Source organism: Jaculus jaculus, chromosome 5 (assembly GCF_020740685.1).
Source record: "Jaculus jaculus isolate mJacJac1 chromosome 5, mJacJac1.mat.Y.cur, whole genome shotgun sequence".
NCBI lineage: Eukaryota > Metazoa > Chordata > Mammalia > Rodentia > Dipodidae > Jaculus > Jaculus jaculus.
In genome coordinates this window covers 45,657,172-45,682,760 of record NC_059106.1, presented here as the reverse complement: position 1 = coordinate 45,682,760, position 25,589 = coordinate 45,657,172, and the positions used below count along the sequence as shown (strand labels likewise).

The 25,589-nt window shown below is 45.0% G+C and overlaps 1 protein-coding gene across 1 annotated transcript in view; it reads left to right on the top strand.

The window, feature by feature from the left end:
* The window catches only part of Mtor (mechanistic target of rapamycin kinase), a 156,512-nt gene that overhangs the window by 119,141 nt on the left and 11,782 nt on the right, over positions 1-25,589 (top strand). Inside the window, exons 37-54 of the mRNA XM_045151108.1 lie at positions 5,154-5,269; positions 5,893-6,010; positions 8,881-9,129; positions 11,447-11,547; positions 11,985-12,081; positions 12,858-12,956; positions 13,653-13,775; positions 13,964-14,146; positions 16,055-16,189; positions 16,397-16,571; positions 17,932-18,067; positions 18,569-18,716; positions 19,588-19,710; positions 20,888-20,970; positions 22,824-22,896; positions 23,489-23,563; positions 23,888-24,023; positions 25,058-25,123. Of these exons, the coding sequence (XP_045007043.1) occupies positions 5,154-5,269; positions 5,893-6,010; positions 8,881-9,129; positions 11,447-11,547; positions 11,985-12,081; positions 12,858-12,956; positions 13,653-13,775; positions 13,964-14,146; positions 16,055-16,189; positions 16,397-16,571; positions 17,932-18,067; positions 18,569-18,716; positions 19,588-19,710; positions 20,888-20,970; positions 22,824-22,896; positions 23,489-23,563; positions 23,888-24,023; positions 25,058-25,123 (2,236 nt within the window). The remainder of the gene's footprint in view (positions 1-5,153; positions 5,270-5,892; positions 6,011-8,880; positions 9,130-11,446; positions 11,548-11,984; positions 12,082-12,857; positions 12,957-13,652; positions 13,776-13,963; positions 14,147-16,054; positions 16,190-16,396; positions 16,572-17,931; positions 18,068-18,568; positions 18,717-19,587; positions 19,711-20,887; positions 20,971-22,823; positions 22,897-23,488; positions 23,564-23,887; positions 24,024-25,057; positions 25,124-25,589) is intronic.

Genomic DNA, 25,589 nt, shown 5'->3' with positions numbered 1-25,589 from the left:
ATAAATATTTAGAGGGCAGTGTGATGGGCATGACATGTTTATTTGTAAGACAACAGTAGTAGCTTCTCCACTAGGTCCTATGACCTATAGGTTTTTGACCAAGTTTTCAGTTCCAGGAACAAATTCCCTCTTGTGAAATGGGCCTCAGATCCAACCAGAGAGCAGTTGGTTACCCCCATAACAGACATGTTACTATTGAACCATCTTGCCTGGCTGGCCAGTTGTGTAGCTTGCAAGGTTCGTTGTTGGTTAAGACTATTGAGAATTTTGTTCCTCCATAGTTACTATGACAGGGAGCCATCAGGGAGGAGGCCTCCAACTCAGTTCTACCTGGATTTCTCAGTTTTAGTTCTACAACTAAAACATGGTGTCTTTAGCAAAAGGTCTTACCATCTTGTTCTGGTGGCCAGCCAAGAGCATTGGGATTAGCCTTTTTAAGGGCCTCAATGGCCTCCATGACCAAATAGCTCATTGGGAGGTATGTCCATTCCAGGCACTGGGGTTTTTCTGTAATAACCTGTCGACCTAGATTTTTTTTTTTTTCCTAAGGTAGGGTCTTCCTCTAGCTCAGGCCGACCTGGAATTCACTATGTAGTCTCAGGGTGGCCTGAAACTCACAGCGATCCTCCTACCTCTTTCTCCTGAGTTCTGGGATTAAAAAGCATGTGCCACCATGCCTGGCTTTAGATTTTCTTTTTAATCCATAGTTAATTCAATCCTAGAAATTGTAATCTGTAAATATATAGTGGCAGCTATATTTATTTGGTTCTTTGCTAGGAAAAAAAAAAAACTGACTCTCTACTATAGGGGCTAACTAGGGAACATGTGTGTTTTTAATTTATTCAGCTAGAATGATGGCTCAACTGGAGCAGGGAGTAGGGGCAGGTAAGTCATCATCCAGTCTGGCAGTTTTGATAGTGAGAAGCTATTCATAATAGGGATGAAGTGTGGCCAGATAGTCAAATAGAAGTCTAGGACATGTGGTCATTTCTCTTTAGTCCTTGTTCTGCCTATGACCACTGGCTTTGCTTGTTGTGTTCTCATAGTTTGTCCATATTGAAGCTCTAGAACAAGGTTTCTTATTTTTTCTACTCCCTTTTTCACCTGAGAAACTTTTATACATCTCTAGGTAGATAGGTATATAAAACAGGTATACAGGGCTGGAGGGATGGCTTAGCAGTTAAGGTATTTGCCTGCAAAGCCAAAGAATCCAGGTTCGATTTCCCCAGGACCTACATTAGCCAGATGCACAAGGGTGTACACACATCTGGAGTTTGTTTGCAATGGCTGAAGGCCCTGGAATGCCCATTTTCTCTCTCTCCCTCTCTCTCTTTCTCTCTCCCCCCACCTTTCTCTGTCAAATAAATAAATTAATTTAATTTAATTAAAAATAGGGCTGGAGGGATGGCTTAGCAGTTAAGGCGTTTGCCTGCAAAGCCAAAGGACCCAGGTTCAATTCCCCAGGACCCATGTTAACTAAATACACAAGGGGGTGCACATATCCAGAGTTCGTTCGTAATGGTTGGAGGTCCTGGTGTGCCCATTCTCTCTCTCTCTCTCCCCCTCCTTCCCTTCCTCCCTCTTTTTTTCTGTCAAATAAATAACTAAATAAATAAATAATATACTTTAATAAAAAAAAACAGGGGGCTGGAGAGATGGCTTAGCGGTTAAGCGCTTGCCTGTGAAGCCTAAGGACCCCAGTTCGAGGCTCGATTCCCCAGGACCCACATTAGCCAGATGTACAAGGGGGTGCACGCATCTGGAGTTCGTTTGCAATGGCTGGAAGCCCTGGCACGCCCATTCTCTCTCTCTCACTCCCTGCCTGCCTCCCTCCCTCCCTCCCTCTCTGTCACTCTCAAATAAATAAAAATAAAAATTAAAAAATTAATAAAAAACAGGTATACAGTGTGCTGATATAAATCATTAATTTAAAACAATTATTTGGTATACATTTAATTTTACTATTTACTAAAGATGAAAACAAATTTTGCATGCTATGAGATGGTTGTGCGTGTTTCTTTTTACATAAAGAATTAGATAGGGCTGGAGAGATGGCTTAGCGGTTAAACGCTTGCCTGTGAAGCCTAAGGACCCCGGTTCGAGGCTCGGTTCCCCAGGTCCCACGTTAGACAGATGCACAAGGGGGCGCATGCGTCTGGAGTTGGTTTGCAGAGGCTGGAAGCCCTGGTGCACCCATTCTCTCTCTCTCCCTCTATCTGTCTTTCTCTCTGTGTCTGTTGCTCTCAAATAAATAAATAATTAATTTAAAAAAATAAAAAATAAATAAAGAAAGAAAGAATTAGATAAAAATAAACTTGTATATATTTTTAAATTTATTTTTATTTATTTAAGAGATGGGGGAACAAAAGAAAAGAAAAATAAATAAATAAATAAGAGATGGGGGGAAAGCCTGGTATGGTGGCGCACACCTTTAATCCCAGCACTCGGGAGGCAGAGGTAGGAGGATCGCTATAAGTTTGAGGCTACCCTGAGACTATGCAGTTAAATCCAGGTCAGCCTGAGACAGAGTGAGACCCTACCTCAAAAAAAAAAAAAAAAAAAGAGAGAGAGAGAGAGAGAGAGATGGGGGGAGAGGATAAGCACACCAGGTCCTCTAGCCACTGCAAACAAACTCCACACTCATGTACCGCTGTGTGCATCTGGCTTACATTGGGACCTGGAGAATCAAATCTGGGTCCTTAGGCTTTGCAGGCATGCATCCTAACCACTAAGCCATCTCTCCAGCCCAAAAAAATAAACATATAGTTTTTTTTTAAAGGGGCCTGGAGAGATGGCTTAGTGGTTAAGGCACCCTGAGACTATATAATGAATTCCAGATCAGCCTAAGCTAGAGTGAGACCCTACCTCGAAAAACCAAAAAAAAAATGCATCTGGAGTTTGTTTGCAGCACTGGAGACCCTGTCATGCCTTTAAGAATTATTACATGATTTACCATAGAGACCTACTACTGTTTCCTTTGTTGATTTTCCCCTCTTCTTCCTATAGCAAAGGGCATGTCCCTCATTGATATTCTCATGTCTTTCTTCTCCCTTGTCAGTGGGTTCAGTTTACCATTTCAGTTTACTTTATAGTCAGTCTATCTCTATCTTTGAAGCTTGAAGCTCTTTTGAAAGTCTGGGACTAGGCATATAGGTCTGTGGAAAAGCACTCAGCTCACGTGCACAAACCTTCTCATTCAATTCCCACTTCCACCATGAAAAAAGTGGTCCCTGTTCACCAAGACAGTGGTGTGTCTGGATAGGGCAGGCTGTACAGTACTTCAGCTCTGGCCTGTACATGGCTCTTCCTAGGGCAGCTGTCTGCCCCTGACTCGGACGCCTTCTGCTTGCTTTGTATCCTGAGACCTAACTGCTGAACAGTGTGCTGAAGTGAAAACTGCTGCCAAGCCACTTCACCTTGATGTCTGTCTAGCTAGTGTTTTCAACCCCTTCTGCTTGGATGCATGAGGCCTTCTGTGTTCTTATTTGGATACTCAAGTTCTGAGTGTGTTTGTTTAAATTTGAGAAAGGCAGATAGACAGAGAATAGGCTCACCAAGTCCTCTAGCCACTGCAAACAAAGTCAAGATGCATGCACCACTTTGTGCATCTGGCTTACATGGGTACTGGAGAATTGAACCCTGGTCCTTAGGCTTTGCAGGCAAGCATCTTAACTACTAACCATCTCTGTAATCCCCTATCTGAGTTTTTTTTTTTTTTTTTTTTTTAATTTATTTTTTTATTTGAGAGCGACAGACACAGAGAGAAAGACAGATAGAGGGAGAGAGAGAGAATGGGCGCGCCAGGGCTTCCAGCCTCTGCAAACGAACTCCAGACGCGTGCGCCCCCTTGTGCATCTGGCTAACGTGGGACCTGGGGAACCGAGCCTCGAACCGGGGTCCTTAGGCTTCACAGGCGAGCGCTTAACCGCTAAGCCATCTCTCCAGCCCCCTATCTGAGTTTTAAATCTGTAGCATCTGACAGTTCTCCATAAGCCTAATGTCCCTTGGGGCAACTTACTGCTAGTGAAGTAAGCTCTTGTTTCAGATTGCTTCATACAAATTGTTATTTGAGTTGGCCAGGCACATAACTTTACTAAGACTTTAATAATTGTTAATTGTGTGTTACTAATTAATCAGTAATATACTCAGTAAAGGAGACCTAAGAATTGAATAAATCATGAATGTTCCAGCCAATCCTTGGTAGTGCAGACCTCTGGTCCCAGCACTCAGGAGGCAGAAGTAGGAGGATCACTGTGATTTCCTGGTCAACCTGAGCTACACTGAGAATCTGCAAAAAAGAAAAAAAAAAAAAAAATTGAGGCAAGCTGAACAGACTGACCTTTTTTTTTAATGGGAGGGAGAGATAGGGAGGAGGAGAATTGGTGTGCCAGGGCCTCCAGCCACTGTAATTGAACTCCAGACACATGTGCCACCTTGTGCATATGTGCAACTTTGCGCATGCATCATCTTGTTTGTCTTGCTACATGGGATCTAGGGAGTCAAATGTGGGCCCTTAGGCTATGTAGGCAAGCCATCTCTCTGTCCCTGGGGAAAAAAAAAAAAATCTTAAATATTTTATTTTATTTATTTATTAGAGAGAGAAAAAAAAGCAGATAGAGAGAATGGGTGCACCAAGGCCTCCAGCCACTGCAGACGAACTCCAGACACCTGAGCCACCTCATGCATCTGGCTTACATGGGTACTAAAGAATCGAATCTGGGTCCTTAGGTTTTGCAGGCAAGTGTCATAACCACTAAGCCATTTCTTTATGGCTGGAGAGATGGGTTAGCGGTTAAGGCATTTGCCTACAAAGCCTAAGGACCTAGTTTTGATTCCTCAGGACCCCCCTAATCCAGGTGCACAAGGTGGTGCATGTGTCTGGAGTTTGCAGTGGCTAGAGATCCTAGTATGCTCATTCTCTTCCCCCCATCCCCAACAAGTAGTAAAGTAATTTAAAATTTAAAAATCCCTTAGGAAAAAAATTTTAATGAATGTTCTAGAATAACCCAACTCTCTCTTAGCAGCATCTTCTGTGCTCTGTCCAGTGGGGTCCTCACTGTGTGTCCTAGGATACTGTGTTTGGAGGGGTGTCTTATATGCCAGACAGCTTGGTTCCACATACCAAGTGCCTCTGTGCCTCTGTCCTGCAACAGATCGATGCCTTCCAGCACATGCAGCACTTCGTACAGACCATGCAGCAGCAGGCCCAGCATGCCATTGCTACCGAGGACCAGCAGCACAAGCAAGAGCTGCACAAGCTCATGGCCCGGTGAGCCTCCACTCCACACTCCCCCAGCAGCTTCCACAGACCTCTCACCCTTTCCCAGAGTGACCCCAGGCAGTCATGTGTTGCTCTCCTTGTATCTTGCTTTTTGGTTAAACTCCTTGTTTTGAAATGTCACATACATCACTAACCTTGGATCACCTGAGATAAGGTCATCTCTTTGTGCCTTCTAAGAGACCAGCACCAAGCCCTGAAAGCAGTACCTGGAATGTCGCAGCAAGCAGAAGTCCTTAGCTGTTGATGTTCTATTATCATCGCAAAGAATGGGGCGGGGTGGGGGGGGTCAGTCAGAAAGAGTACTCAACACCTGTCTCCCATAGGCATGGATTTAAAGTAAATAGGTCCTTGCAAATACACTGGTGCCAGGAACCTGGTTTTGCTGTCATTGGAAGCAGAAGTCATAAAGAAAAGAAACTCCAAAAAGTTGTCCACAGACCCATCCCTCCCTTCCACAGGGCTGAGATTCTTCTGCTCCCATCATGCTGTGCTCCCTCTGGAAAGCAAGAGTCAATGCCAGAGAGGCTTTAGGACACCTCCAGCAGCTTTTTGTTCTCCTTAAGGCTTTTTTATGGGGTGAAGCAACATAGGGGCTTCTTTCTCTATTTCAGGTGTTTCCTGAAGCTTGGGGAGTGGCAGCTAAACCTCCAGGGCATCAATGAGAGCACCATCCCCAAAGTGCTGCAGTACTACAGCGCCGCCACAGAGCACGACCGCAGCTGGTACAAGGTGAGGGCAGCAGGCCCCCGCTCCCACCCCACTGCTCTGTGCGTGGAGGACACTGAATCCCACAGCCCTGCCTGAGTTCTCCCACGTCCTCCTGATTACAGTCAGGCCTCTGGGAGCTGGTCTGAGGCTATAGCTTTGCTTCTGGAGTGCCTGGAGCCTTCAGAGTCCCAAGGAGCCTGCACTGTCCCTTGTGGGAAAGCTTCAGAGATGCAGAGAGATTGATTGAGATTTTTCCCTTAGGAAACTCTTTGACACCATCATTCTGTGTGGCTCATAGCTTCTTAGCTGCCTGTTCTAAAAATAATGCCCATTTTGTGCTGGAGATGTATCTCAGTGGTAGAACATCTGCCTAGTGTGCACAGGGCTATGGGCTCCATCCCTAATACACACAAGCCCATTTTTGTGGTAGGAGCAATAATTGCCCTCTCTAGATAGCTGCATGTCCAAAGTTAGAAAAATTAATCCAGTAAATTCTGATTAGTGTGAACCTTACTAATCAGTGTCTTAACCAGAGTTAGTGTTTTTATTCAGGTTTTGTTGTTGTTGCTATTATTTGTTTGTTTGTTTAAATCTTTATTTGAGAGAGAGAGAGTGGGTATTCCAGGACCTCCACCTACTGCAAACCAACTCCAGATGCATGCACCTCCTTATGCATCTGGCTTACATGGGTACTGGGGCATTGAGCCAGAGTCCATTGGCTTTACAGGCAAGTGCCTTAACCACTAAGCCATCTCTCCTGCCACTGTTTTTTTGTTTTTTTTTTTGTTTTTTTTTTTTTGGTTTTTCGAGGCAGGGTCTCACTCTGGCTCAGGCTGACCTGGAATTCACTATGTAGTCTCAGGGTGGCCTTGAACACTGTTTATTTTTAAATACTTACTTATTTTCAAGGAGAGAGACAGAGAGAGAGAGAATGGGCACACCAGGGCCTCTTGCCACTGCAAACAAACTCCAGATGCATGTGCCACTTTGTGTGTCAAACCCAGGCCTTCAAGCCTTTGCAAGTAAATGCCTTTATCAGCTGAGCCATCTCTCTAGCCCCTTTGTTGATTTTGTTTTTTCAAGGTAGGGTCTTGCTCTAGCCCAGGCTGACTAGAACTCACTCTAGTCTCAGGCTGGCTTTGAATTTATAGAAATCCTCCTATATCTGCCTCCTATAAGTGCTAGGATTAAAGGCATATGCTACCACACCTGGATCTTTGGTTGTTTTTAAAACAGGGTAACTCAGACTGGCCTGCAACTCACTGTGACCTAGAACTTGGAGTGATCCTCCTGGCTTAACCTGCCCTAGTTCTGGGATTATAGGCACACACCTCCACACACATCTAGTTTTTTAAAAATCATTACCTACTATGGCTCTGTTTGGTTTTGTGATGCTTTATACCATGAATCTTATTGCACTGGATATATGCCAGCACTGTTGGCTTTGTTCACCTTAACCCCAGGCCAGTGCCTGGCACTTGAAGGAGATGTACAACAGGTATTTGTTGGATAAATGAAGGCATGGGAAAACTGAACCTGGGTGGTTGCCAAAGTCTTACTCATCAAATAAAAGTCAATTAGGACCAGTCTGTTCTGCTTAAATAAGAAAGTGGGCACATTTATGTTATATAGGTCTTAAGCCAGGGACACAGGAATTTGCTGATTACACAGAAAGTCCAGCTATTAGTGGGTTAGTTATTGCTCTATTACCAGTAGAAAGTTACCGTGCCCCAAATCAACTCTGCCTCAGTCTGTAGATTGACAGAAACCCTGAGAGTCCAGTGAATGAGCAGCAAGCTTCTTGAGTAGAGCTGCTGTCCAGTGCTGGCTCTTTGCCAGGCTGTGGGTCAGGTGTTCAGGTCAATCAGTGGGAGAGGCCCACCTCCCTCATGCTCTCAATACCTGCCCTTGGTTCCAGGCATGGTGCCACTTGCCTTTCATCCTAGCCCTTAAGAGAACGATGCTACATAGTGATTTCTAGGTCAGCCTGGTCTAGAGTAAAACCTACCTCAAAAAAATAAATAAATAAAATGCAATGCTTACCCACTGTCATGTGACCTAAGACTCACCATCTTCTGGTTATGGTGGCACACACCTGTAATACCAACACTGGGGTACCTGAGACAGGAGATCAAGTTCAAAGCCAGCCTGGACTTCTTAGCAAGGTGCTACCTCCAAAAACAAAGAAAATGCATTCACTGCCCTGAAATACTGGGACACCTGCCTGCTTCACACTCAGCCTCAGCTAGCTTAAGTAATCTGTATGGTATGCTTGCTCTTAGCCCCATGAAAGCTGTTTTCCCACAGATGAAGTAGACCACCGTGACCCAATCCACCACATTTATCCATCATCTGCTCTGGCATTGCAGAAGCCTTCCTCACACTTCTTTGTGAGCCAAAGATTTCCCCTTGCAGGAAGACCTATTGCTGCTCTCTCTTGTTCCCTGTTTGCCCAGCTACAGCTGCTCTTTACTCTGACCCCGGGTCTTCTTATAAAGCTCCTCATGTCTGGTGCTCCCACTGTCACCTGTTGAAGTCCACTGTGTAGTCTGTGGTCCTTTGAACTTCGTGAGCAAGCTCCCCTGTAAGGCCCCTCCAAAGGTCCCGGAGACAAGGCTTGCACCCTGCCTGTCTTGCTAATAGCCCTACCCATAGGACCTAATGTCCTGAGTGCTTGATCACAAGGTGAGTGGGTCCCATTGACTTCAGTTAAGCTTCTCCTTCCTGAGTGGCTGTGGAAATGGATTCGTCCTCTACTGACCTCAAGGCCCCATCCTCATCGTGGATGCCGAGGCCATCGCAGCCCCGCCTTGGCACTGGCCTCACACTCCTCTAAGCCCTCCAGTCAGTCAAGACAGCCCCTCATCCTCCTCTTCTCTCACCCCCCACAGGCATGGCATGCATGGGCCGTGATGAACTTTGAAGCTGTACTACACTACAAACATCAAAACCAAGCCCGAGATGAGAAAAAGAAGCTGCGTCATACCAGCGGAGCCAACATCACCAGTGCCACCACTGCCGCCACCACAGCTGCCACCGCCACTGCCACTGCCAGCACAGAGGGTAGCAACAGCGAGAGTGAGGCTGAGAGTGCCGAGAACAGCCCCACCCCATCCCCTCTGCAGAAGAAGGTCACCGAGGTACAAATCAAGTCAGAGCAGGCTGAGGATATGGATCAGTGGTTAAAGGTGCTTCCTTCAAAGCCTGCTGGCCCACATAAAGCCAGATGTACAAAGTGCCATATGCCTCTGAAGTTCATTTGCAGCAGCAATAGACCCAGGCACACCCATACACTCCCTTTTCTCCTCCCCCCCCTCTCTCTTTTGTAAATAACAATATTTTTAAGGGGCTGGAGAGATAGTTTAGGGGGTAAGGTGCTTACTGGCAAAGCCAAAGGACCCAGGTTCTGTTCCGCAGTACTCACATAAAACCAGATGCACAAGGTGGTGCTTGCATCTGGAGTTTGCAGTGGATAGAGGCCCTGGCATGCCCATTTTCTCTCTGTCTCTCCCTCTGTCAAATAAATAAATAATTTTTTTAAGTATTTTTTAAAATATTTTAAATGTTTTTACTTATTTATTTGAAAGCGGAGAGAGAGAATGAGCACACCAGAGCCTCTAGCCTCTGCAGACTCCAGATGCATGCACCACTTTGTGCATCAAGGAGTCAAACCTGGGCTATTGGGTTTTTCAGGCAAATGCCTTAACCACTGAGCCATCTCTCTAGCCACCAAAACAGATTTGTTTTTAATTTTTTTGTTTATTTTTATTTATTTATTTGAGAGCGACAGATAGAGAAAGAAAGAGGCAGAGAGAAAGAGAGAGAGAGAGAGAATGGGCATGCCAGGGGCTCCAGCCACTGCAAACGAACTCCAGACGCTTGTGTCACCTTGTGCATCTGGCTAACATGGGTCCTGGGGAATCAAGCCTTGAACCAGGGTCCTTAGGCTTCACAGGCAAGCTCTTAACCACTAAGCCATCTCTCCAGCCCCAGATTTTTTTTTAAAGGTGGGCTGATGAGAAGGCTCAGTAGTTAAAGGCACTTGTTTAATAAAGCTTGACGATCTGGGTTCAATTCCCCAGTACTCATAAAGCACAAAATGCTGCATGTGTCTAGAATTCATTTGCAGTGGCAGGAGGACCTGGTGCATATCATTCATAAGTAAATAAATAATAAATATATTCTTTTTTAAAAGGCAGGGCATGGCTCTGAGCACTAGCAGTTGTGAAGCTCAAGCCTGAGGCTTTCTCTGGTGCAGGCTGAAGCTGGGTCCACTGCCTGTCTGTCTTCACTGTGTGCAGGCAGCTGTGCTCCCTGAGTTCATGTGTTAGGGAGCTGCCCTTGTGGCTGAAGAAAGGCTCCTTATAGTGCTTCCCACACAGCTGAGCTCATCCTCGTAGTGTGCTGCCCCTGTATGTGGGTGGCCACCACAGCTGCAGGTCCATTCTGAGGACAGGGCCTGGGGGAGCCATCCTCTGACCTGATCTTTCCATATCCACCTCCTCCTGGGCTGTCAGACAGTCCTAGAGAATATGTTCAGAACCTCAGCCCCACTCCATCTGCCTGTCCAAAAGCCACTATTGTGTTAAAATAATGATTGTAAAGCCAAGCATGATGGCTTATGCCTTTAGTCCCAGCACTTAGGAGGCTGGAATTAATCTCAACATTTAGGTAGGATTTCCATGAGTTCAAAGCCAACCTGGGCAATAGAATAAGTTCCAGGTCAGCCTGAGCCAGAGTAAAATCCTGGCTGAAAGAAAGAAGAGAGGGCTGGAGAAATGGCTTAGCGGTTAAGGCACTTGCCTGCAAAACTTGAAGACCCAGTTTTAATGCCTCAGTAGCCATGGAAGCCAGATGTACAAGGTAGCACATGTCTAGAGTTGGTTTATAGTGGCTAGAGGACTTATGCTCATTCTGTCTTTCTGCATCTGCCTTTCTTTCTCTCTGAAATAAATGAAATATTTTTCGAAAAGGATAACATAGCTGGGCGTGTGGCACACACCTTTAATCCCAGCACTTGGGAGGCAGAGGTAGGAGGATCACTGTGGGTTTCAGGCTACCCTGAGACTACATAGTAAATTCCAGGTCAGCTTGGGCTAGAGCAAGACCCTACCTCCGGGGGGGGGAGGGTATTGTGCCAGGCATGGTGGTACACGCCTTTAATCCCAGCACTCAGGAAGCAGAGGTAGGAGGGTTGCCGAGAATTCAAGGCCAACTAGAGACTACATAGTAAATTCCAGGCCAGCCTGGGCTAGACAGTGAGACCCTATCTTGAAAAAAAAAAAAAAAAAAAGGCAATTATGAAAGTTGCCAATTATGTAGTGCTTGCTGTGTATATAGGCTTTTATGAATAACTGATTTCATAATCATAACTACCCTTTGAGGTACATACTGCTGTGTGCATTTACAGATATAAAAGATGAGGTAGGAGCATCACTAACATTTCTTTCCCAACAGGATTTATCCAAAACACTCTTGATGTACACTGTCCCTGCTGTCCAAGGTTTCTTCCGTTCTATCTCCTTGTCAAGAGGCAACAACCTTCAGGATACACTCAGGTATCAGAGAAGGGGGAAGATGGCTCACATGTACTGGTCTTTGTCTGGTCCCTGTCCTGGGAGTACATGGAAGGTCAAAATCTGGGCTTTCTCTGCCTGTGCTTTGAGGCTGATGAGGCCCCACCTGTAGAGATGAAAGCTACCAAGCTTAAGGGGAAGTAAGGCGAGAAGGATGAGGCTGCCCTGTCACCTTTGCCTTTGGACTGACATAGCAGGCCTCCCTGTTGCCCATCCTTCCACATATAGACTCTCTACCTCCGTTCTCTTGAGTTAACCCTGCCCATCTTATCTGCTGTCCATTTGAGTTTCTGCCAACCTTAACTGCCAAGCCATCTCTCCAGCCTCTCCTTCTCCCTCTCTCTTTCAAATAAATAAAATATTTTTTAAAAAAAAAGCTAGGAAACTATTTCTGGTGACACTCTCTTTTTCTTTTGCAGAGTCCTCACCTTATGGTTTGACTATGGTCACTGGCCCGATGTCAATGAAGCCTTAGTGGAAGGAGTGAAAGCCATACAGATCGATACCTGGTTACAGGTGAGAAAAGTTGGGACAGTGTGGGGTGGCAACAGAGCTTTTTCTGTGTGTCCTGTCTTGCAATCATGCAGTGGTGTGACAGTAAGGCCTCATGATCTGCACAGTGGTGAAGAAGCTGAGCTTGGTCCCAAAGACTAGACTGTTTTCTTGGCTTCTACTAGAGAATGGAATGGAATGAACTGTTCGAAGCCTTAACTGATCAACCAAAAGAAGTTATAAGGGTTCATCTTGGGCTAGGTTTGATGGCACGTGCCTATAAACCCAGTACATGGGGGCTGGGGAGATGGCACAGTGGTTAAAGATACTTTCTTAGAAAGTCTGCCTGCCCGGGTTCAACTCCCCAGTACCCACATAAAAAAGTGGTACATGTGTCTTGAGTTTGTATGCAGTGGCAAAAGGCCCTGGGGCATCCATTGTCTCACTCTCATAAATAAATAAATAAATACATTTAAAAATATATTTTATTTGCAGGGCATGGTGGCACACACCTTTGATCCTAGCATTTGTTTGGTCTGAGACAATATAGTGAATTCCAGATCAGTCTGAACCAGTGTGAAACCCTACCTTGAAAAGCCTTTAAATTTTTTCATTTATGTATTTATTTGTTTGAGAGAGAGAGTTTTTTTTAAAGCAGCACATGGGAGGTGAGGACAGGATAAGAGATTCAAGGCCAGCCTCAACTTTATATCAGGTTCACGTGAAAGACTAAGTCTTTGGTCAGAGGAATAACTATAGGTATTTCCATGTTTTACATGTTACATCTTCTTGAATACCAGGTTATACCTCAGCTCATTGCAAGGATTGATACACCCAGGCCCTTGGTGGGCCGGCTCATTCACCAGCTTCTCACAGACATTGGTCGGTACCACCCTCAGGTATGTGAAGACATGGGGCTATTTCTCTTCTAGCCACTGACCTTTGTTTTGGTGACCATCCTTTGACAAAGCTTCTCAAGAGACACAGGTGCAGAGATGGGAGCAAGATGCCTCATCCTACTCTGCGAGGGTCTATGCAGGTGGCAGGGGCCTGGCCTATGGTGGCCCAGGTACCCCCTCCCCCTCAAAAAAAGAGTCCCCTCCAAGATGCAATGGTCCCTTTCTGGTATATTCTCATGATGCTGCCACCCTCCTTAAAACTCACATGAGAGCTGGAGAGATGGCTTAGCAGTTAAGGTCCATGCCTGAGAAGCCTAACAACCCAGGTTCAGTTCTCCAGGTCCTATGTAAGCCAAGATACTCAAGGTAGCACATGCGTCTGGAGTTCGTTTGTAGTAGCTAGAGGCCCTGACATGCCCATTCTCTCTCTCTCTCTCTCCCCCTCTCTCTGTCTATAATAACTAAAGAAAACTTAAAAGGTGGGCATGGTGGCGCACGTCTTTAATCCCAACACTTGGGAGGCAGAGGTAGGAGGAATACCATGAGTTCAAGGCCACCCTGAGACTAGATAATGAAGTCCAGGTCAGTCTGGGTTACAATGAGACCCTACCTTGGAAAAAAAATTTAAAAAACTCACATGAGGTTCCTTTCCTTTCAAGCCTCCCTTTGCAAATGTTCCATGTTCCTTTGCTTCAGGCCCTCATCTACCCACTGACAGTGGCTTCCAAGTCTACCACAACTGCCCGTCACAATGCTGCCAACAAGATTCTGAAGAACATGTGTGAACACAGCAACACACTGGTGCAGCAGGCCATGATGGTGAGTCCAGAGCCAGTGTGGCCTCCACCAACCCAACCACCAGCCAGAGGTATGGGGGAATCTTACTCCTCACAGCAGTGACACACCCTCCCTCTGGCTGCTACACAGGTCCTTCCTACTTCTCCTAGGGAGACCTTCCAAGTGTGTCACTCATCCTGGGTGCTTTCTTTTCCTTCCCTTTGGTCCAGGTGAGTGAGGAGCTGATCCGAGTGGCCATCCTCTGGCATGAGATGTGGCACGAAGGCCTGGAAGAAGCCTCTCGATTGTACTTTGGGGAGAGGAATGTGAAAGGCATGTTTGAGGTGCTGGAGCCCCTGCATGCTATGATGGAACGGGGCCCCCAGACTCTGAAGGAAACATCGTTTAATCAGGTATGGGATGAGAAAGTACAGGACATTGCCTACACCTCATGTAGCTAGGGTTCTTACAAGATATGCGCAAGCAGAGATCACAAAATAGAAAAACACCAAAATGAGCCAGGCCGAGTGGCACCTACCTATAATCCCAGCACTGTGCAATATTGCACTTTAAGGCCAGCCTGAGCCTGGAAATCTCTCCAGAAAGATAAAACAAAGTGGATTGGAGAGATGACTTAGCAGTTAAGAAGCTTGCCTGCAAAGCCCAAGGACTCATGTCTAACTCTCTAGGTCCCATGTAAGCCAGACGCATGAAGTGACACAAGTATGCAAGGTCGCACATGCACACAAAGGGCACGCGTCCGGAGGTCAGTTACAGTGGCAGGAGGTCCTGGCGCACCAGTTTTCTCTCACAATAAAAAAAGGGAGCGGGGCTGGAGAAATGGCTTAGTGGTTAAGGCATTTGCCTGCGAAGCCTAAGGACTCAGATTTGATTCCCCAGTAGCCACGTAAGCCAAATGTACAAGGTGGCACATGCATCTGGAGCTCATTTGCAGTGGCTGTAGGCACTGGCACACCATTCTCTATCTGCCTCTTCCTCTCTCTCTCTCTCTCTCCTCCTCCTCCCCCCCCCAAATAAATAAATAAAATAAATATTTTTTTTAAAGACCAATCTCTTGGACTTGCCCATTCTCATTCTCTCTCTGTATCTCTCTTTCCCACTCTCTCTCTCTCTCTGTCTCAAATAAATAAAAATAAAATCTTTTTTTAAAAAAATGAAAAGGAAAACCAGATTACCAGAAATGTAATCATCACTAGGTTACAGGAATCTTTTTTTTTTTTTTGGCCATGCTGAGGATTGAACCCAGAGCCTCACAGGTGCCAGGCAAACACTCTCCCAGTGAGCCACCCTCACTTCCTATAATTTATTTTTAAAGGCAGAGCTTTTTTGTTTGTTTGTTTGGTTGGTTGGTTGGTTGGTTTTTCAAGGTATAGTCTCAGTCTAGCCCAGGCTGACCTGGAATTCACTATGCAGTGTCAGGCTGGCCTCAAACTCACAGCAGTCCTCCTACCTCTACCTCCCAAGCACTGGGATTAAAGGTGTATGTCACCATGCCTGGCTCCTTTTTAAAAATATATATATATATATTTTATTTATTTGAGAGAAAACGGTCATGCCAGGCCTCTAGCCAGTGCAGATGAACCCAAGACACATGTGCCACCTTGTGCATCTGGCTTATGTGGGTACTGGGGAATTGAACCTGGAGAGAGGGAAAGAATGAGAGCTCCAAGGCCTCTAGCTACTGCAAACTAACTCCAAATGTGTGTGCCACCTTATACATCTGGCTTTACATTCTGGGGAATTAAACCTGGGTCCTTTGGCTTTGCTGGTAAACTACTTAACTTTTTTTTGGCGGGGAGAGGAAGAGGGGTCAGAGAGAGAGAATGGGCACATCAGGGCCTCGAGCTGCTGCGCACAAACTCCAGACATAGTGGACTGCCTTATGCAGCTGGCTTATATGGGTCCTGGGGAATTGAACCTGGGTCCTTTGGCTTTGCAGGCAAGCATCTTAACCATTAAGCCATCTCTCCAGCCCAAACTCCTTAACTTCTAAGCCATCCCTCCAGTCCTTGTTATTTTTTTTTTAACATTTTTGTTTATTTATTTGCACTGAGAGAGAGAATGGGTACACCAGTGCTTTCTGCCACTATAAATAAACTCCAGATGCATGCACCACTCTGTGTATCTGGCTTTACAGGAGTACTGGGAAACTGAACCCAGGCCTTCAAGCTTTACAAGCACACACCCCAACCACTGAGCCATCTCCCTGGCCCAGAATTTCTGCAGTCTGCTTGGGGAGTTAGCTCCTAACTTAATGGCAACCTTGATAACTTGGAAATTCGCACTGCTTTTCTTCTCAGGCATATGGTCGAGATTTAATGGAGGCCCAGGAGTGGTGCAGGAAGTACATGAAATCTGGGAATGTCAAGGACCTCACCCAAGCCTGGGACCTCTATTATCACGTGTTCAGGAGGATCTCCAAACAACTGCCCCAGGTAGGATTGTCAGGCTTTTGACAGGGTTAACTGTCAGCATATCACTTTCAGTTGTACCTCTTGTAAACTCCTAAGCTCGGCCTATGCATCTGGTGTTACTGCTGAAAATTTTAGGATGAGTAATTGCTTGTAGCAATTCATTGAAAAGTACTTGAATTTCAATTAAACTGGAAGGAAACATCTAAATTCTTTGATAATTATTCACAGCTCACATCCTTAGAGTTACAGTATGTTTCCCCAAAACTTCTGATGTGCCGGGACCTTGAACTGGCTGTACCAGGAACGTATGACCCCAACCAGCCTATCATTCGCATTCAGTCCATAGCCCCGTCTTTGCAAGTTATCACATCCAAGCAGAGGCCCCGGAAGTTGACACTGATGGGTAAGGACTGAGCACTCCTTCCCCCCTACCATGAGTGAGCCCCTCCTCTCTCACCTGACTGTCTGCCACTGTTGTTTTACCTGCTGCAGCCCTCTCATGTCTGTTGGGGCCAGAATGAAGGACAGTGATCTCTTCTTTTATCGTGTCTCCTAGGGACACAGTGAAGGGAGGGCCTGAGGATGTAGCTTAGTTGCTAGAGTGCTTTCCTAGCATGCACAGATTCACATAAATGAGGTCTGGTGGTGCATATTTGTAATCCCATCACTCAGTAGTCAGAGGCATGAGGATCACCACAAGTTCAAAGCCAGCCTGGGCTACATGAAACTGTCTTAAGTTTAATGAGAAAACCACTTCCAGAAATAGGATCAGAGTTAAGGAAAACCCAGAGAGCACCCAGGCCCATGGAACCAACAGCAGTAAGAAGCTGTTCCTTGCCCTTGCCCCATCCCTCCAGACCTAAAAAGGCAAAGAATCTGGCAAGAACTATTACCTTGGGGGCTGGGGAGACGGTTCAGTGGCTAAAGGCACTTGCTTACAAGCCTGCCAGTTCCCCAGTATCTGCACATTCACCAAGTGGTGCATGTGTCTGGAGTTCATTTGTAGCAGTAAGAGGCCCTGGTGCACCCATACGTACTTTCTCTCTCAAATAAATAAAAACATTTCAAGGAAAAAAACCTGTAGGCAGGCATAGTGCATATGCCTTCAATCCCAGTACTTGGGAGGCAGAGGTAGGAGGATCACTGTGAGTTTGAGACAACATAGTGAATTCCAGGTCAGCCTGGGCTAGAGTGAGACTCTACTTCCAAAAAATTAAAAAATAAAACCTGTCACCTTGGGAGCGGCCACCCATTAGAAGCTGTAGCCCAAATAGAGACATGGCTACTTTGAGAACTATTGTGGCTTAGCTGGCTATGGGAGCAAATACCCTGACTTCTCCTTCTTCCTGTCCCCTGGCCGCCTTCCAGTCCCCCATTGGCCACACCCCCACTGGATCCCCATGTGGTATGTCCTGTAGGAGTCAGGAGGAGACCTTCAAATCATTCCTTGTCTCAGAAACAGGTTTTGGCCCTCACTTCAGCAGCACATATACTGAAGAGAGTAGCATAGCCCATGTTCAAGAATGACACACAAATTCATAAGCATCTTATATTTTACCAAAAAAAAAAGTCTTTGTTTTAATTTAAACAACTTTGGGGAAGAACAAAAACACAGCTATTCTTTTTTTCAGTTCTGGGAAATTGTTCAGAAAGCATGCTTAAGTGAAGTGTGCATACTGTGTAGAATCTTAGGGATACGTTGAGGGTCTCTGGAGTGAGTGTGAAGAGTCTGGTCTGTCTTAACTGCTCTCTGTTCCTCACAGGAAGCAATGGGCATGAGTTTGTCTTCCTCCTGAAAGGCCATGAAGATCTACGGCAGGATGAAAGAGTTATGCAGCTCTTTGGCCTGGTTAACACACTTCTGGCCAATGACCCAACATCTCTTCGGAAAAACCTCAGGTATTCAGAATGCTACAAAAATGGTAAAATATAGTGAGATCTTCACTTTTTTTTTTTTTCTTGACTTATGTCCATATAGTCATTTATCTTTATGTTGTTGTTGTTGTTGTTATTTATTTATTTAAGAGTGACAGACAGAGAGAGGGAGAGAGAGAATGGGCACGCCAGGGCTGCCAGCCACTACAAATGAACTCCAGACGTGTGCACCCCCTTGTGCATCTGGCTAACGTGGGTCCTGGGGAATCAAGCCTCGAACCAGGGTCCTTAGGCTTTATAGGCAAGCGCTTAACCGCTAAGCCATCTCTCCAGCCCTAATCATTTATCTTTAATTGGTGGCGCACACCTTTAATCTCAGCACTTGAGAGGCAGAAGTAGGAGGATCACTGAGTTCAAGGTCACCCTGAGACTACCAAGTATTCTGAGACTCTACCTCAAAACAAACAACAACAAAAAAAGTGCACTTTGTTTCCTGTACAATGACCCTGTTTTTGTGTGCACCAGCATCCAGAGGTACGCTGTCATCCCTTTGTCCACCAACTCAGGCCTTATTGGCTGGGTCCCCCACTGTGACACGCTTCATGCCCTCATCCGAGACTACAGGGAGAAGAAAAAGATCCTCCTTAACATTGAGCATCGCATCATGCTGCGGGTACGTGATGGGCAACCAGGTCAACACTCTCCAGGCCTGGCAGGGCATACTCTCAACTATGTGGATGTCCACCAATGAGAGCCCTCACTGAGGGAATTACTTTCCTTTTTTTTTTTTTTTTTTTTGAGGTAGTGTTACTTTAGCCCAGGCTGACCTGGAATTCATGCTGCAGTCCCAGGCTGGCCTTGAACTCACAGCGGTCCTCCTACCTCTGCCTCCCAAGTGCTGAGATTGAAGTCTGGCTTTCGTTTGCAGTGACTAGAGGCCCTGGCATGCCCATTCTCTCTCTCCCTTTCTCTTTCAATGTGCCTTAAAGAAGAAAGCATAATAACAGGATCAATGCTAAAGTAGATAACCTGCTCTAAGAGTCTGAAGCACCTAAAGCTAGAGGCTCAGTGCTCTTCATTCTCAGTGGGGCCAGACTGCTAAATACCAAACCATATGGGTTTTCCTAATAGACAAAGCCCTGGAGAAGTCATGGTTAATAGATGGGTAAGTAATATGAGACTAGATATGCTTACACATGCCTATAGTTCCAGCACTCAGAAGAAAGAGGCAGGAGTATCAGGAATTGAAAGTGATCTTCAGGCTGGGCATGGTGGCGCATGCCTTTAGTCCCAGCACTGGGGAGGCAGAGGTAGGAGGATCACCCTGAGTTCGAGGCCACAAAAAAGAAAAAAAAAAAGCTATCTTCAACTACATAGCAAGTTCAAAGTCAGCCAGGACTACATGAGATACTGTCTCCAGCAACAGGAAATTGGTGGTGCTGAAGTCAGTTCCCATCTCTGCTTGGCCCCAAACCTTGCTTCTTCCTAGATATGGGCTCTTGTTGTAGGCTGTGCACTGACTGATTACTTGTATCCTCAACCAGATGGCTCCTGACTATGACCACTTGACTCTGATGCAGAAGGTGGAGGTGTTTGAGCACGCTGTCAACAACACAGCCGGGGATGACCTGGCGAAGCTCCTGTGGCTAAAAAGCCCCAGCTCAGAGGTACGTCCCCTCAGTTCTACTGACACCCATCCCACCTTGCACATCTATGTTTGCCAGGATGGACACACTCTTTTGTGCTGGTTAGCTGTGGATTATGTCCAGTGTTCTATGAAAAACTTTCTGAAAGCTGATCAAGTCAGGCATTGTGGCTTAGCTATTACTTAGAGAGGTGGACACAGGAAGACTGCCGTGAATTCCAGGCCAGCCTGGGAAACATGGTGATACATTTGTCTCAAATTTATTATATGTGTGTGTATATATGTGTATATACATATATGTGTGTGTGTGTGTGTATATTTTATATATATGTATGTATGTATGTATGTATGTGGTTTTGTTTGTTTGGTTTTTGCTTTTTTGTTGTTTGGTTTGTTTTTTTTTTTTTGTTTGTTTGTTTTTTGAGGTAGGGTCTCACTCTAGCTCAGGCTGACCTGGAATTTACTATGTAATCTCAGGGTGGCCTCGAACTCACAGCTATCCTCCTACCCACTGAATTTTTTTTCCCCACTGAATACTTCTTATTTTGGAATTACATTAAATGTATCCAATGATTTAGGAAGATAGTTCATCTTTATAATCCTAACTGGATGTCCTAAAATGGATATTTTCATTAACTCAAACCTGGTTTTTGTTTTGTTTTTAATTTATATGAGAGAGAAAAAGAGAGTATAGGTGAGCCTCAACCTCTTGCTACTGCAACCAAACTCTAGACACATGTGCCACTTTATGCATCTGGCTTTATGTGGATACTGGGGAATTGGACTCAGGCTGGCAGGATTTTTCAAGCAGGCCCCTTTAACCACTTTAGCCTCCTAAGCCATCTCCCCAGCCCATAAGTTCCCCTAAAGCAAGGTGAGCCCAGGTAGCTTTCCTCTGCACTACCTGCATTGATTTATAACGTAACTTGAGTTTGGTGAGAAGGAATTTATCACAGTGATTTGAAAGGAAAAACAAAATCTTTGTTTTTGAAGAAAAGCCTATTTGCTCATCTAAGCTCAATACCTTTCTAATAGTTTATTTTAAGGTATAGTTAATATTGTAACTATGTATGGGATCTGTCCATTATAATTCCAACTGGTTACTGGCAGAACACAAGCAAACAGCTGACCTGGGATATAATTGTGCTGAAACTAGCTAGGTTCCAGCACCTTGATTCACATGTGCTCCTGTGTTGTAGGTATGGTTTGACCGAAGAACCAATTATACCCGCTCTCTCGCTGTCATGTCCATGGTTGGGTATATTCTAGGTTTGGGGGACAGGTGAGTGATTTGTTTCTTTCAGCCGTCTTTCTCTATGATAGCTTTACTGAGTGATTCATTTTGTTTTTTAGTGGGCTTTATGACCATTGAGTAAATAATGTTGTGTTTCATACTTTAAATGTTTTTTTTTTTCTCTTTTGGTTTGTTCAAGGTAGGGCCTCACTCTAGCTCATACTGATCTGGAACTTACTCTGTAGCCCCAGGCTGGCCTCAAACAGCCTCCCAAGTGCTTAGATTACAGGCATGGATATGCCTTGCTGTACTTTAGACCTCTTTTCCATCATGGCTTGAATCTGCCAGCAGAACATATATATATATATACACTAAAGAGAAGCAAAATTGTGGTTCAGGTTTCTCTGTCAGTTTGTTCAGTGTAGTAAAAACTATGTTAGAGCTGGGCATGGTGGCATACACCTTTAATCCCAGCACTGGGGAGGCAACGGTAGGAGGATCGCCGTGAGTTCCAAGCCACCCTGAGATCAGCCTGAGGTAGAGTGAAACAAACAAACAAAAAAACAACAACAAAAAAACTGTGTTAGAGCTGGGTGTGCTGGCTCTCAGCACTAGGGAGGCAGAAATATGAGGAATGCTATGAGTTCCAGGCTAGTCTAGGGCTACAGAGTAAGTTCCAATGCAGCATGGGCTAGAATGAAACCCTACCTTGAAAAAAAAAAAAAAAAAAAAAAGAAATAAACCCTGTACTATTAAGTAGGGTTGAGTTTATTGATTTAATATTTATCAATCACCACTATACTAAAACAAGTAATTCTATTCCTATAATAGAAACCAACCAACTTCTATGTACCAACTGAAAAATAATTGAGAGCTGGCAGCAATGTAGCTCAGTTTTAAAGTACTTACATAGCTTGTGAAAGGCCCTGGGTTTGATTCCCAGCACCCAAAAAAAAGCAATAAAAATTAGAAATGTTCAGAAAGTGAACAAGAATATAAGGAATACTCGTTCTATAACATATACTGATTTTGTTTTGGAATTATATCTCATGCAGTTATTTGAAAGTAAAAAATAAGTTTAATACCCTCTAAAAGTATAAATAAATAAAAATAAAAACCTTAAACCAGGTACAGTAGCACATATCTGTAGTCCCCAGCACTTGGGAAGCTGAAATGGGAGATCACTTGAACCCAAGATTTTGAGACCAGCATGGGTAACAAAGAGACTCCATCTCTAAATTTGAAAAAAATCCTAGCAGAAGCTGAGCATGATGGTATATGCCTCTCATCCCAGTACTGGGAAGACTGAGGTAGGAGGATTGCCTTGAGTTTGAGGCCAGCCTGGGCTGCAGAATGAGTCCCAGGTCAGCTTGGGCTAAATAAGATCCTGCCTCAAAACAACAACAAAAATCCTAGCATATTACCTACTGAAAAAAGACAGATATCCTGCCTGGACTGGTTAAGGAGCTCAAGGAGACAAGGCCCTATGATAGATAGCTGCTCAGTAGGAGTGACAGAGCTGTGTCACTCTGAGGAGCCATTACTGCCAGACACTACTTACCATGAGACCCAAGATCCCAGGGGTGGTGGCACAGCTTGTGCCTGCCACAGAGAAGTCTGCATTTCTGCTTAGAAGGCCATGACTGTAAAGTAGTCTTTTTAGTCTTTGGTCTCTGTTCAAGTACTCACTTCTGCCATTATAGCACAAAAGCAGCCTGTAGCAGTACAGAAACGAGTGAGTGAGGTCATGCTTCAATAAAACCTGACTTAGAGAGGCAGGCGGGCCAGACTTCCTGAGAGCTGATTTTTTTGCCAACCCCTGGCCTGGAGTTTTATGTTTGTTGATTTATCAATGCTGCCCTGTTGATCCCTCCCTGTTCTCACTTACGTTTGTCTCAAAGACACCCATCCAACCTGATGCTGGACAGGCTGAGTGGAAAGATCCTGCACATTGACTTCGGGGACTGCTTTGAGGTGAGCACATAGCAAGCACACCATCCTCTAGCCGTTCAGGCAAAGCATAAGCTGAGCCCAAAGGCTACTGCATCAGCTCTGGTTTTCTCTCAGCCAGGTCGCCTGTGGGCAGCACTCTTCCTCCTGTACCTTCTCTTCCTGCTGCCTAAGGCCTTGGCACATTTGTCCTGCTTGTTTTGTTTTTTCCCTCTCTCTTTCTCCTTCCCTCCCCTCCCCCTTTTGTTTTTCTTGTGTGTTTTTCTTGGGAGGAGTGGGTAAGGTAGAATTTCACTATAGAAAATAGTCCAGTCTGACCTGGAATTCACTCTGTACTCTCAGGGTGGCCTTGTTCTCATGGTGATCCTCCTACCTCTGCCTCCCTCCCAAGTGCTGAGGTTAAAGGCATGTGTCACAACACCCGGCCCTTTTCTTTTTTGGTTTAAGTCATTTTTCAGATCACTGTGATCAATCACTTCTCATTGAGCTCAGCTATCTTATTGCTATGCTATAAATCAGTGCAAGTGGTGCAGAGGAAATCCACCTGTGTCCACCTTGCTTTAGCTAGAGAAAACAGCTTAACCATGGATTTGAGGTTTCCTTTAATAACTTTTAGGTTGCTATGACCAGAGAGAAATTCCCAGAGAAGATTCCATTTAGACTAACAAGAATGTTGACCAATGCTATGGAGGTGAGTTGATCCTGAGTGCACCCTGCTTTGAAATGGGGCTAATACAGTTACAGCCCTCTCTGAGAATAAACTGCTGATTGGAGCTCTTAAGTTCCCCTAAGTGCCTGTAAGGCTTCAGTAGCTGGGCCCCATTATTTCCCATTGGGTTAGGAATGACCCTTGGAAGTCAACATCACATGGCAGACCTTCACTGCCTCCTAACGCTCCTCAGAAAGTGCATGAGCAGTGGCCTGCATCTGCTTCCTGAGTGGGGGTGACGGGTACTCCCTTACCTTTGGACATTAGTAGTAACTCGTAGGGTACATGGTTCTGTCCCTTCTCCAGGTTACAGGTCTGGATGGTAACTACAGAATCACATGCCACACAGTGATGGAAGTGCTTCGGGAACACAAGGACAGCGTGATGGCTGTGCTGGAAGCTTTCGTCTATGACCCTTTGCTAAACTGGAGGCTGATGGACAGTCAGTATTATCAAGTGCACAGGATGGGTTCTATATCTGTGTAGTGAGTTTAAGGCCATTCTGGACTGTATAAAAAACACAAAACAAACAAACAAAACTACTGACACATTACACCTCATGAATCTATTCCCCTGGAGCCTGGGATATATTACTGAGTTACTGTTTTACATTCTCGCAGAGTAGCTCTGGCGACTGGAGAGAATTTTAAGTATTTGTATTTTTTAAAACAGAAAATTCCACTATCAGTTTAGCAGTTAATTAAGATGTTTCCAGGTATCCAGGTGTGGTGGTACACACCTTTTATCCAAGCACTCAGGAGGCAGAGTAGGAGGATCACCATGAGTTTGAGGCCATCCTGAGAATACATGGTGAATTCCAGGTCAGCCTGAGCTAGAGTGAGACCCTGCCTCATAAAACAAACAAAGATGTTTCCAGGATAAATAGTAAGCTGTAATTTCAGAAAGAAATGTAATCAATTAGACAGGCATGGTGGTACACACCTTTAGTCCCAGCATTTGGGAGGCAGAGATGGGAGGATCATTCTGAGATCAAAGCCAGTCTGACACTACATAGTAAGTTCCAGGTCAGCCTGGCCTAGAGCAAGACACTACCTCAAAAAATAAAAAAGAAAGAAAGAAAGAAATGAAATGAAATGAAATGAACTGAAATGAAATGAAATGAAATGTAATCAATTATGAGTGGAGGCAGAAATATCTCCAACGACCCTGTTTCTACCTGCCCTGAGGGACATTTACTGACAGTAGGCTTCTGACACACGGATTAAACCAGACTTTCACCTTGTATTTTCCATATGCCACTGTCGGAGTCCAGATTTACAGTATAGCTTCTGCCCCAGGATTTCATACCCCATGCTGACACCCCCTCTTAATCCTGAGTAATGAGTCTTTGCTCACTTTAAAGGATTACAACTATTGAAAAAATTATGTCTTTTATGATTGTAAAAACTTGTCAGTATCAACCAAGTTTCTTTCAAGTTAAGGTTTGAAGCACTTTTTAACCCTTTCTATTCTTAGCAAATACCAAAGGCAACAAGAGATCCCGAACGAGGACAGATTCCTACTCTGCGGGCCAGTCAGTAGGTGAGTGCATGCCAGGGGAGATGACAGACCCTGGTCCCTTTGTCCAGAGTGTTTGTAGAACATGGGAGTCTTTCTAGCAGACACGACATAAAGGGGTAGGAGGAGAGGTCAATGTTTTTCTCAAGGTTAGTTTTTTTTTGTTGTTGTTTTTGTTTTAATGATATTGCTTGGATTAAATTTACATCCGCCTGAAGGCTGAGCAAAATCTTTCCCCAGCTCTTAAGGTTCTTTTTTTTCTCCCTCCTCTCAGAGGAGGGGTCTGTTCTTTTCCTCTTACTTTGAAACAAACTTTATTCTTTTCTTTTTTTTTTTCTTTTTTGGTTTATCGAGGTAGGGTCTCACTGTAGCCCAGGCTGACCTGGAATTCACTATGGAATCTCAGGGTGACCTTGAACTCATGGCAATCCTCCTACCTCTGCCTCCCAAGTGCTGGGATTAAAGGCGTGCACCACTATACCCGGCTCTT